This window comes from Raphanus sativus, chromosome 2, assembly GCF_000801105.2.
Source record: "Raphanus sativus cultivar WK10039 chromosome 2, ASM80110v3, whole genome shotgun sequence".
Lineage (NCBI taxonomy): Eukaryota > Viridiplantae > Streptophyta > Magnoliopsida > Brassicales > Brassicaceae > Raphanus > Raphanus sativus.
The window spans coordinates 36,077,001-36,090,099 of record NC_079512.1 but is presented as its reverse complement, the minus strand read 5'-3'; the positions used below and the strand labels follow the sequence as shown (position 1 = coordinate 36,090,099).

Here is a 13,099-nt window from a genome sequence, read left to right as displayed (position 1 = left end):
AGAGAATTTGCCACGCGTTACTCGTCTTCACTGCCTAATTTGTTAGCTTTTTTTTGTGGTCACTGGTCAACAATGTTGCCATAACTTGTTAGCCCACATAAGGTAGGTAGTCAGGACTCAGGACTCAGAAAACAAGCACGAATGGAATAAAATTTCTTGAGTACATATCATCTCTCAAACTAATTTAGATTGCAAAAAGCTTGAATTCAACGATATTCAGTGTTGTAGGTCCTTTATCTACGGACGTCCCTCTCCTATGGAATGTCAAATGGAGAAAACGAAATGAAAAAAAAATGACTGATGGCTCAAATTATAAGTCGCAAACAAACAAAACAAAACAGAACAGAAATATTATATTTGTTTTCTTTCTCCTCAACGCTCTTTTCCTTTTGTGTGTGGGATTTGTTCTGTTCATCTTGTTACAAGCTGATATTAATCAACCTATCAACCTCATTTGGAAAAAAAAGTTTTGAAAGAAGAAGAAAGAGAAGAAAGAGCAATTTCGCGAATGGAGGATGATATATATAGTAACCCTTAAACGTTCCTTGATCCTTCCTCATTCATCTTTGAGATCGATCTTTCCTTAAAAGAATAATGCCTGTGCCAGATCCTCGAGCGGGGCAGGCATTTATCTGTCTCATTACCTTATTTCTTTTCCTCTCGATTGCTGTCGGAGGAGGTTGTCTCATTGCATACACAATCCTTCCTTACCCTTCAATCTGGCTCGCTTACATGGGCATTTTCTTTGTTTGTCTTCCTTGGTTCTTTTGGATCTTAACATTTTCATACCGCATTGTTTCACGCACTTTTGGATTTAGGATGGTCATTGGATCCGGTGGTAACAATAACAATTCCAATGGAGAGGCCAAGCCACGCGATCTTGATCCTCCCGAACAATCTTTAGAATCTCCTAATGATGAACCCGAAGCCATGGCTCGTCCACAAGGCCATATTCTAATGTCAATGGAAGGGAACCAATCCAAGAAACGAATGTCAACATCCAGCGTCGGTTCACATGAAAGTGAGATGCCACTAGCCAATTCTATGGGCTCATGATGATCACATGTGTTTTGATACAAAATGGGATTGGCATAGCTAGGCATCAGGACGGAGATGCAAACCGCCTCTTGAAAACATGGATATATTTTTGATGTTTTTACTTTGTATCTTATACAGATAGATTTGTAGATTCAACAAAAGAAGAAGAAGAAGAAATTATTCAGTCAAAAAAAAAAAAAAAAAAGAAGAAGTTCTACACCTTTTACTACTACCGAAGTTTTTCCCTCGAACCCCAACAAAGTTGAGGTGGTTTTCCGGTTTATGTTTAGAAATCAAGAGAGGAATGTTTTTACAAGGGGTACAGTCTGAGATCTTTCCACGTGGTGCATGTGTAATGCGGATTTTATAGGATAGATAAACATTTGAGATTCATAAAATTTACATAATTTTTGTATATATCTATAACTATAATATAGCTCTGCTGTGAAGCCTTTGATTTTAGGGCTAACACTTGGAGGTTCTTTAACTTGGCATATAAGCCAAGATATCGGATTGTTAAGTTTCAAATGCTGGCATTTGAAAATGGGTCACTTTATGATCTATCATGTTTGAACTAGTTATAACACGAGGATTTGGCAAAATTACAATATTTTTTCTTTTGGTTTCCTGCTCACTCTTGAGCTTTCCTCAGGGAAATTGCCACAGTTTGGTTCTTAAAACACTAATACGGTTCGTGTGTTCTCCTTATTACCGTTAACTGATTTTAACATCAAATCATTTTTATTATCTATCAAACGTGTATCCATCATCCATGCAAACACATAATGTTTGCTGATCACTGAACAACGCCAGAAACTATGACATCATAGTGGCTCTATATATGTGTTTAAGAGTTTTAAGTCTATTTGTTCTGCACTTTTCATATTATAATAGGAGAAACTAGAAGAAGAGAAAATATTTTTTTTGACTAAACAACTTTAAGCGACAAGCTCTAGACAAACGAAGAAACATTGCAAAGACATGTCATTTACAATAGCTCTAGTTTCTAGTGTGGTCAACATGATGGTGCTAAGCACGTGAATATCCATCATTTGACTCTTGCTTGCTATACATAAAGCACACCGAGAAACAACCATTAATTATCTTTCATCTCTGCATATATGAGGAATCGAGGATTACAATAGTAGCTTTAAAACAGTAGTTACCAACGATAATAACATATATATATATATATAGTATAATTGACTTCCTTTGTTTTCTTTCTATCTAGAATATACTCCACATGAGTAATTAGGTTTACTATAAGTACATTTAGGCGGATTCTTAGCTGATAGATTTGTATCTAAGTATCGCATTTCATTTGTAGATGCGTATAAAACAATACAATATTTATTTATTACTTTTAAGAAAATGTAACATAATTACATAAACAATTTTTCGGTAAACAACGTGAGATTCAATAAATTTTGTTCATATGTATGAAACGCTAACCTTAAGATTTCTAGAGAGAAACTGAAACCACGAACGGACCACGGACGACTAGACGAGTAAGATATGTGTGCTAGGTTCAATGATTCTGAATAATTTGGCAGTACGTACATGTGTAGCCAACACAAAAGAAAGAAAACGACATCTACATAATATTAATATTTTGAAACTAATAGAAGTCCAAGTGGAAGTAAAGTGGGAGCAAGACACCACAAGGCAAGGGTCACACAAACGAAGGAGAGACAAAGGTATATAGAAAGCTTAAGATCATATGATATGTCCGAATCATCTCATGTGCAAACTTCTTTTTAAAAACGGGGTTGTTGATTTTTTATTATTATGAAAATTTAGTTAGTATTAATGTTCTAAACACTAAAACCCTTTAACAAAGAAAATGTTACCCGGACCTCGTAGTCCAGTGGTACACCCCAGGCTTCGGTCACTGAGGGGCAACCCGAGTTCGACTCGCGGGGAGGGGAGGCGTGTCCAGGACCTTAAACGGTACAGACACAGGCTGGCGCCGGGCCTAGGTGGGTGGGTCCCGAAGGGATCAACCACCTGGTTAATCAAAAAAAAAAAAAAAAAAAAATGTTCTAAACACTATTGCAACACTAATTAGGGAGTTTATAATGCTATCATAGATTCATAGCGTACCAGACTCGACCAGAATAGTGAAATTTATTGATAAGAAAATAAAGATATTGAGGCATTATTTTCTAAATACTTTGTGGATGAAGCTTAGAGAAAAATCGTGTAGACGATTTTGAGGGTAATCAACATATACCCAGAATTTTTTTTGATCAACATATACCCAGAATAAACAATGCAATTAGCCATATTATAATATAATGTGTCAAGTGATATATATAACATACAAGCCATGTTATTTCAGATTCTTGGTATGTTTGATATGAAAGACAGATATATAAATATATAAATATATAAATATATAAATATATAAATATATAAATATATAAATATATAAATATATAAATATATAAATATATAAATATATAAATATATAAATATATAAATATATAAATATATAAATATATAAATATATAAATATATAAATATATAAATATATAAATATATGTAGAGAAAGTTAGTTGGGGGCTAACCAGTAGCCATCGTAAGTGTTTGGTAAATATTATTTTCTGAAGTAGAAGGAAAAAAAAGAACAGACCAAACACTTATCGTGAGTAGCCATCATAGTTCCCATTTCTCCAAGAAAATTTCTTGTTTACTTTCAATTTTTAAAAATTCCTTGACGAAGAGCTTTTCCTCGTAGCTCTTATGATTATAGTTAAGGTTAGGTGTCAAAAGTAACCGAATGTTAATCTTCAAAAAAAAAAAAAAAAAAAAGTAACCGAATGTAAATTAAGCTTTCGGCGAAAATGCTACTTGTGTAGAACCAAAAAGTGTTAAAAAAACCCAAAACAATCATCAGTCTGATAAAACTTTGTCACCTTTGGTCTCGATTATTTTCACTTTTTCCCTTTTAATTAATCTCCATCAACAGTCTTGGTTGGTAATTAAGACGAATAATAATAGCAACAAAAAGGTTACAAACTCATGATCATTATAATTATATGGGCGAAGTCTCTTGCGAACGTATGTGTGACATTAAGGAGGTGCAGACAACCTATCAGATGTTGACTATCACCTAAAATGTAACACTTGCTTGTCTTTGAGAGTTTATTTGATCTACATAATATTATTGTATTTAGATGGTTACTAATTTTATACTGAATCTGATAAACCAAATTACATAAACCATGTCTACTAAATTAATAAAGATTTTAGTTTTGATTCAGGGTAGCTAACAGAGGAATAAATGATCACTTTTTTTTTGTCAAGAATGATCACTTTAACTTGAACACCAAAGCAACTAAAACAACAAATGATTTCATAACATAGGTTCTATATTTAAAGAAAAAATATGGAATTCATAATGATGATTAAGTACTAGTATAATATTGATTTGGTCTCCTTAGTGACCTCTACGAGCAAAAAAAAAGAAAAAAAAAAGTCTCGAAAGAATTTTGTTTTTATGAGAGAAGAAGAAACTCTTTTAATGATCAAAATTAGGTGGCGCGAAAATAACGCCCTCTCTCTTTAATCCCTTCTCTCTCTCTCTCTCTGATCCTTGAATCGCTTCGATCAATTCTTCTATCTCTGGCGTTTTTTTTTCCTTTGTTCTCGAGCATCTTAATCGCCGGCGTCAAAAGACATTTACAGTCGATATACCGATCGCGTTTGTATTTCTCATTTCAATCTCGAAAGGCATTGAAGATTGGATCGCTTTAAAGTATTTTTGTTTCCATCGTTCCTGGTAAGATAGATTCATCGGATCTCTAAGGTTAAGCTTTGGCATTTTTTGTATCAATTCCCAATTTTTGATTCTATATCGAAAGAACCCTAAAAAGTATAATCTGGGGTGTATTGAATTTTCGTTACTCTGCGATCTGAGGTTTCATGAGTTAGGACAATAATAATGTTTTGTGTGGTTTGATTATTGATACAAAATATGTGTTCGGTTTAAGACTCGTAATTTCCTGTTTCGGATTTTCTTTAATTTGCTTAGAAAATGTCTTTTTTTTTTTCCTTAGGAAAATTACTAAATTTGTTTGGCTAAAGACGAGTCTGTGTCATGAGAGACACAAGTCGGTCAGTAAACAGACAAATCTCCCGTTTTCCTTTTTTTTTGGATTCTTCGTCTTAAACATACTGAATAATAGTGTTTTCTTGTTTCTTTTGTGAGTTTTTCTCAAACTGGTCAAAGCTTTCAAACACCAGGAATCATCACTCTTACTGCATTTCATCATTTCTATTCATGATTTCTTCCCCACACACGTCGTGGTACCCCTAACTGGAGAAACATCATAATCTGTAAAATGTCCTCATGTGTTTGTTGTTATTTATAAGTTTCTTATTGTCACATAGATTTTTTTAAAAAATCTCAACCTGCTAGTTTCAGTAAGTTTCTTTTGTTATTTTTTCTTCTCTTTGATGGAAAAAAGAAGAAGAAGAAGAAGATTGGTCCCCTTACTTTTTTCTCCAGCCAGTCTGATAATGGCACTTCTCTGATAAGGACACTGCAACAGATTCTTCTTCAGAAAATCTTCATTTAAAAAATTATTATTCCTGATATTGTTAAACTTGCAACTAACTAGTTAGAAGAACTCAACCCACTTTTCTCTCTTTTTGTTTACTGTTCTTTTTTTTTCTTCAACATTATATATCTTTTGTTTTTGACTTTCTTGCAGGATAAAAAGACTTTCTTTACATCCCACTTAGAGCTGTTACTATTGTTCTGCTCCAATGAATGCAGAAAGAAACTAAAGGCAAAGTTTGTTCCATTAAAAACCTTTGAATGGATGTAGCAACAGATACTATTACTACAAGACGGCGTCTACTCCCATCAGATAAGAACAATGCATCCGCTGCCACTCGACGTCCTCGAACACCAACAGAGATCAGTTCAAGATACAGATCACCGACACCAACCAGAACCGGGAGATGCCCTTCCCCAAGCCTCACAAGGCCTACTGTTTCTTCCATCTCTCAATCCGTATCTGCCAAAAGAGCAGTTTCGGCCGAGAGGAAGCGTCCTTCAACACCTCCATCTCCCACTAGCCCATCCACGCCTATACGCGACGTGTCTATAGACTTGCCGGCTTCGTCTAGGAGGTTATCTACAGGTCGTTTGCCTGAAAGCTTATGGCCTTCTACTATGAGAAGCCTCAGCGCTTCTTTTCAGTCTGATTCTGTCTCAGTCCCTGTTCGTAAGAAGGAGAGACCGGTTAGTAGCTCTGGTGACCGAACACTGAAACCTTCTTCAAATATAGCTCAAAAGCAGAAGGCTGAAACGGTCTCTTTGTCAAGGAAACCCACGCCAGAGAGGAGAGTAAGTCCGTTGAAAGGGAAGAACAACGCCTCTGATCTTTCAGAGAATTCGAAACCTGTGGATGGTCAGCATAGTCGGTTAATAGAACAGCATCGATGGCCTAGTAGAATCGGTGGAAAGATCAGTTCGAACTCACTAAACAGAAGCTTGGATCTTGGAGACAAGGCTTCAAGGGGTCTGTCTACTTCAGGACGACCGTCTCCTAGGAGAATGTCACTACCTTTGTCCAACGGTTCGAAACCTTTACATAAAAATTCTCTAAACACATCTAGTAACGGTGATTTGTTGTCTCCCACGAAGTCGGAAGATAATAACATAGCTCGGAGTTCAGGAGCTCAAAGACTTTTGTCTGCAAGTTCGCTAGATAGAGCGTCCTTAGCAACGGCTGTAGCTAAGCTTCATCCATTATCTCGCCCTGCTTCACCAAGCAGAACTTCGTTTTCGTCTTCATCATCGTCTGTCTCCCGAGGCATGAGTACTTCGAGAGGAGTGAGTCCATCAAGAGGTCTAAGCCCTGCACGAGGGTTGAGTCCTGCAAGAGGGTTGAGTCCTTCGCGTGTCACAAGTTCTTCCTCTTTTGCGAGACCATCAACTCCACCTTCAAGAGGGGTAAGTCCTTGCCGGATAAGACAAACCAGCGAATCAAGTACCGCAACTTCGGTTCTCAGCTTTATCACGGATGTCAAGAAAGGCAAAAAGGCAAACTACATCGAAGACGTTCATCAACTGCGTCTGCTCCACAATAGGTATCTACAGTGGCGGTTTGTCATTGCGCGAGCTGAAGCTGCAATGTACATTCAACGGTTAACTTCCGAGGTAGATAATACTACTACTCTCTAACGGTTCCCCAACTGATAGATATCTGAAAATTCAAGTTTTGATATTTCAGGAAACACTATTTAATGTGTGGCATGCGATATCAGAACTTCAGGATGATGTGACCAGCCAAAGGATTGGCCTGCAACAGCTGAAGCTAGAGATCAAACTCAACTCACTATTAAACGATCAAGTAGGTTTTTCTCTCTGTTGTATACTGACTTTGCATTCATCAGATTATGCCATGCTGATGCATAAATGTATGTGCACAGATGGTGAGCCTTGAAGAATGGGCCACACTTGAAAGAGAACATGTTAGTTCTTTAGTTGGAGCCATAACAGATTTAGAAGCAAATACACTCCGCCTTCCAGCCACTGGAGGAACAAAGGTATGTATTGTTACTATTGTGAATGCTCTTGAAAAGTAAGTTCAGAAAGTTCAAGAATATAAGGAAATCATTTTTGAACTTCTCTTCTTACAGGCGGACGTTGAATCTTTGAAAGCAGCTATGTCCTCGGCACTCGATGTGATGCAGTCTATGGGATCGTCCATTTGGTCTTTACACTCAAAGGTGAGACTTCTATAGTAAATCTACTTTCCAAGTTAACCCTCTCGACATAACTCTCAGCATTGCTCTTTATGATTGTATCTGCAGGTGGAGGAGATGAATAAAATGGTTTCAGAACTCGCTGATGCAGTTGCAAGAGAGAGTTCTATGCAAGGAAAATGTGAAGATCTTCTTGCGTCAACTGCGATCATGCAGGTAACAAAAACAATCCAGTAGTTTAACGTAAATTGAAATTCGTAAAAAATGAATTGAAGCCGAGTTTTGGTGGCATGGAACAGATAAAAGAGTTTAGCCTCAGGACTCATCTGATACAAACTAGGAGAGAAGAAGAAGCAGATGTGGAGACTCCTCCAGTGTTGCCACAAAGCAAGTTTCCATGGCCATAAATAACACACCAAAGGCTCAACACTGATGACTAAAATCACCTGTAAATTGTTCTTGATTGTTTTTTGTATGAAACATTAGCATAGGGAAAGAAGGAAGTGAAAATGGCAAGTGAAAAAGTATTTAGAAAGTGAAAAAAATCAATTTAATTGTTTAACATGTAACCTTTGATTTGAGGGTTTTCTTTGAGTTGTTTTATTTATATAGATTCATTTATGTTAGATTCTTTTAGTTTAATGTCTCATAACATTTTTTCCCTTTTTATTTAATTAAAATATTTTTCATTGAACAGAAATCTAGTTATATTTTTTCATAGGCCGAAAAATGTTTAAATAATATTCCCTTTGTTTTAGACTAAAAACATTAGTATTCAGAAATTTGTTACTTTAAAAAATAATATTTAAATAATAAATTTAACTAATTATAAAAAAGTTTACATCATTTGATTGACTGCACTATATCTAATAAATATAAAAAATCATCTAAAAGTACTTACAATAGAAAAAGAAGGAGTATTAACAACAAAACACATAATTGTTATCATACATTAAACTAATCAAATCTATATAAACAAAACACATCAAAGTTTTACATGTTAAAAAAATATATTGCTTTTTCCTTTTACTTAGTCTTTGGTTATTTCCTTTTTCTTCTTTGAAACTTTCTTTAGCTATCTGGAAATTTGCTTTTACATGGAAATTTCCTTTTACATGGAAATTTGCTTTGTGGATATTTCGTTTTAGTCACATGTTTGATTTGAGTTTGGTTTGTTTTATTCGGGTTTAAGAAAATTTTAACCAACGTTAATCTAAATTAGTTTGGTTTAGTTTTGTGTCGGTTCAGTTTTAGTTCAGTTTGATTTATGTTCGGTTTAATTTGTGTTCGTTTGTTCGGTTTAATCGAGTTAATTTTTTAGTTTTGTTTTATTTTAGTTACAAAATATATAATTTATAAGAACATAAACAAATTATCATTTGACACTTAATCTTTATTTTGTTCATATTTAAATGTAAAACCAAATATCACAATAAAAATATAGAAGTTGTAATCCAATTTATATTATTATTTATAAATCTAATAAATATTTTTTTTTGGTTTTGATGTTAATACATGAAATTCATATTTTTATTTTATTTTATGTCTTTATCCTATTTATTTAAAAGTTAAATATATAAAATTACGTTTAATTGTTTAGATTCAATAGTTTAATATATTAAATCTTAATATGATTTATTCAGTTAATCGAAATGAAAATACTTCGTTTTTTGGTCTCTTTCGGTTAAAACAAAACCAAACCAGTCCATGAGAATAAATAATTTTAGATGTATATTTAAATTTGGTTTGGATCGGTTTGAGTTTCAGTCAAGTCTATTTGATTTGGTTTAGTTGTGTTTTTTAATTACCTTTAGCATCATAATATTTTGAGTTCTATGTTGTCCTTATTTGATTGAAAAAAATATCCTTGATAAAAATAGTTTAAATAAATAATAACGGCAGAAAACAAAACGAATAGTTTCGTTTTCACTCAAAACACAAAAGGCTAACAAATGTTACTACAAACTGTATCAGCTGCCACCGCCGAGACAACCGTGGCAGTGATAAACAACAAGAACATCTTTGATTTAGATTTTGATGCTAATGCATGAGATTCATATCTTTTATTTAATTTTTATTTGTGTTTATATTATTCATTTAGAAATTAAATGTATAAATTTATGTTTAGTTATTTAGATTAAATATTTAAATACATTAAATTTATTATTATTAGAATATTTAGTTAATCTAATTAAATAGTATTTTGATTTTTGGTTTGGTTCAGTTAAAACTAAACTAAACCGAACTATTTGTAATAATAAAATTTTGAAACAAATGATTTAGGCACAGTTTTGGTTTGGTTGGGTCGGCTTTACTTTGGTCAGTCAGGTGTTTTTGCTCATTTTTTGTTTCATGACATTTTTAGTTGTCCAAAAAAAAAACTTTTTTTTTGTTTTTTTATTTAATTTTAAAACTATCATTGACAAAAATTTAAATGTAATCGTTTTCCATACGGTGAAAAACGTTTAAATACCAATAGCGGCGGCAGAACACAAAATGAGTCCTTTTGCGTTCAGAATTCAAACCCGAAAAGCCAACAAATGTTACTGCGGTCCGTATCAGCTGCCACGGCCGATACAACCGTGGCATTGATAAACAACAAGAACAGCTTCTTCGACCTCTTCAGAACATCAACTTCCGTGTCTCACCTCGCCCAAACCCACACTCAGATCATCCTCCATGGCTTCCAAAACGACATCCAACTACTCACAAAACTCACCCAACGACTCTCCGACCTCGGCGCCATTCACTACGCTCGCGACCTCGTCCTCTCCGTCCAGAAACCCGACGTTTTCCTCTTCAACGTCCTCATGCTCGGCTTCTCCAAGAACGGATCACCTCACTCTTCGCTTTCTCTCTTCTCCCGTCTAAGGAAACACGCTGACCTCAAACCCAACAGCTCCACTTACACCTACGCTATCTCCGCTGCTTCTAGTATTCACGACGAGAGAGCTGGCCGTGTGGTTCATGGACAAGCGGTCGTTGATGGGTTTGACTCGGAATTACACGTTGGATCCAATATCGTCAAGATGTACTTCAAGTTTTCGCGGGTGGGTGATGCTCGGAAGGTGTTCGACAGAATGTCTGAGAGAGACGTGGTTTTGTGGAATACTATGTTATGTGGATACAGAGAGAACGAGATGTATGAGGAATCTGTTAAGGTTTTCAGGGATTTGATTAACGAGAGCTGTACTCGTTGGGACTCAACAACCGTGTTGAATATACTCCCCGCTGTTGCGGAGTTGCAGGAGCTGAGGCTCGGGATGCTGATCCATAGTCTCGCGACGAAGACAGGGTGCTACTCACACGATTTTGTTCTTACGGGTTTCATCTCGTTGTACTCGAAGTGTGGAAAGGTTGGAGCTTTGAATGCTCTGTTTCGTGAGTTTTGTGCACCGGATGTGGTGGCTTACAATGCAATGATTCACGGTTACGCTTCTAATGGCGAGACTGAGCTTTCATTAAGCCTGTTTAAAAAGCTGGTGTTGTCGGGGGGAAGGTTGAACTCCAGCACGCTGGTGAGTTTGATCCCTGTCTCTGGACATCTTATGCTTGTATGTGGCATTCATGGTTACAGCTTGAAATCAGGTTTCTTGTCTCATGAATCTGTCCCGACCGCATTAACCACGGTTTATAGTAAACTGAACGAGATGGAATCAGCCAGAAAGGTTTTTGATGAGTGTACGCACAGAAGCTTGGCGTCTTGGAACGCAATGATCTCGGGTTACACTCAAAACGGGTTGACAGAGGATGCGATATCTCTGTTCAGAGAAATGCAGAAGTCTGAGTTTCGTCCGAACCCCATCACAGTAACTTGTATTCTATCGGCGTGTGCGCAGTTAGGAACGTTGAGTTTGGGGAAATGGGTGCATGGTTTGGTTAGGAGTACAGAGTTTGAGTCTAGCATATATGTGTCTACGGCTTTGATTGGTATGTACGCAAAGTGCGGAAGCATTGAAGAAGCACGCCGGTTGTTTGACTTGATGCCGAAGAAGAATGAAGTTACATGGAACACAATGATTTCCGGTTATGGACTCCACGGACATGGACATGAAGCTCTGAATGTCTTCTCAGAGATGTTGAATTCCGGCGTTGCACCGTCCCCAGTCACTTTCCTCTGTGTTCTTTACGCTTGTAGTCATGCTGGTCTGGTCAAGGAAGGTGATGAGATATTCAGTACCATGATCAACCGGTATGGTTTTGAACCAACGGTCAAGCACTACGCCTGCATGGTTGATATTCTTGGCCGAGCAGGATATTTGGAGAGAGCATTGCAGTTTATAGAGGCAATGCCTGTTGAGCCGGATCCTTCCGTGTGGCAAACACTGCTTGGAGCTTGTAAGATTCACAAAGACACAAACCTTGCCCGTGCTGTCTCCGAGAAGCTGTTTGAGCTAGATCCAGATAATGTTGGATACCATGTTTTACTGTCGAATATCCACTCGGCTGATAGAAATTATCCACAGGCTGCTACGGTCAGACAAGAAGCAAAGAAGAGGAAACTAGCAAAAGCTCCTGGTTATACCTTGATAGAAATTGGTGAGACGCCTCATGTCTTTACCTCCGGTGATCAGTCGCATCCACTTGCAAAAGCAATCTATGAGAAGCTAGAGGAGCTTGAAGGGAAGATGAGGGAAGCTGGGTATCAGCCGGAGACTGAGTTGGCCTTGCACGACGTGGAGGAGGAAGAAAGGGAGCTGATGGTGAAATTTCACAGCGAGAGGCTAGCCATTGCCTTTGGACTCATTGTCACCGAACCAGGAACTGAGATCCGAATCATAAAGAATCTCCGGGTCTGCTTAGACTGTCACGCCGTAACTAAACTCATCTCAAAGATAACAGATAGAGTGATAGTTGTAAGAGACGCCAACCGCTTCCACCATTTCAAAGACGGTGTTTGTTCTTGCGGAGATTATTGGTAGCGACTTGTTTTGGCCTCAACACAAGTTACATTGTACTCGTAGCATTACTCACAGTCACAATTGATCATTCTTCTTGTTATACAATCTTTACAACTACGCTCAAAACTTGAGGAAGAACTTCATTCAAATAATATATTTCTACGGTTACAGATACATGGGAATGCAAGAAGCATAGTAGAAAAGAAACTATACAAAAACTAATCAAACTCACTGTCATTCATTACGCGATAATATTATCTTCAGACAATTGTACACACATATCATTAAGTTGCAGTAACACCTGCCGTTGAAACTTAATCATCAGCTGCCTTTTTCTTCTTTTCTGAAGGTTGTTCTTGAGCTTTACGAAGAACTTCCTTGTCTGGCACCAAGACAATAAACAGATTCCTGTCCTGAAAGTTATAATTATCAAGTTA

The 13,099-nt window shown here is 36.5% G+C and overlaps 3 protein-coding genes across 3 annotated transcripts; all 3 read left to right on the top strand.

Moving 5' to 3' along the window:
- Positions 1-448: 448 nt before the first annotated feature.
- On the top strand, positions 449-1,182 carry LOC108841667 (uncharacterized). Its single transcript, XM_018614427.2, has one exon. The coding sequence runs from the start codon at positions 595-597 to the stop codon at positions 1,054-1,056; it is 462 nt and encodes a 153-aa protein (XP_018469929.1). The 5' UTR covers positions 449-594; the 3' UTR covers positions 1,057-1,182.
- A 3,934-nt stretch (positions 1,183-5,116) lies between these two features.
- LOC130508174 (AUGMIN subunit 8-like) lies at positions 5,117-8,330 on the top strand. Its single transcript, XM_057003465.1, has 6 exons — positions 5,117-7,213; positions 7,287-7,406; positions 7,486-7,602; positions 7,696-7,785; positions 7,870-7,977; positions 8,061-8,330. The coding sequence occupies exons 1-6, from the start codon at positions 5,864-5,866 to the stop codon at positions 8,166-8,168; spliced, it is 1,893 nt and encodes a 630-aa protein (XP_056859445.1). The 5' UTR covers positions 5,117-5,863; the 3' UTR covers positions 8,169-8,330.
- A 1,925-nt stretch (positions 8,331-10,255) lies between these two features.
- LOC130508170 (pentatricopeptide repeat-containing protein At4g30700) lies at positions 10,256-12,836 on the top strand. Its single transcript, XM_057003461.1, has one exon. It carries the CDS (start codon positions 10,302-10,304, stop codon positions 12,681-12,683), a length of 2,382 nt encoding a protein of 793 aa, XP_056859441.1. The 5' UTR covers positions 10,256-10,301; the 3' UTR covers positions 12,684-12,836.
- Positions 12,837-13,099: the final 263 nt, after the last annotated feature.

Coding starts and splice junctions, on each gene's coding strand:
- LOC108841667 (XM_018614427.2), top strand. CDS start 595: ATGCCTGTGCCAGATCCTCGAGCGGGGCAGGCATTTATCTGTCTCATT.
- LOC130508174 (XM_057003465.1), top strand. CDS start 5,864: ATGGATGTAGCAACAGATACTATTACTACAAGACGGCGTCTACTCCCA. Junction 7,214..7,286: donor TTCAACGGTTAACTTCCGAG/GTAGATAATACT, acceptor TTGATATTTCAG/GAAACACTATTTAATGTGTG. Junction 7,786..7,869: donor TTTGGTCTTTACACTCAAAG/GTGAGACTTCTA, acceptor TTGTATCTGCAG/GTGGAGGAGATGAATAAAAT.
- LOC130508170 (XM_057003461.1), top strand. CDS start 10,302: ATGTTACTGCGGTCCGTATCAGCTGCCACGGCCGATACAACCGTGGCA.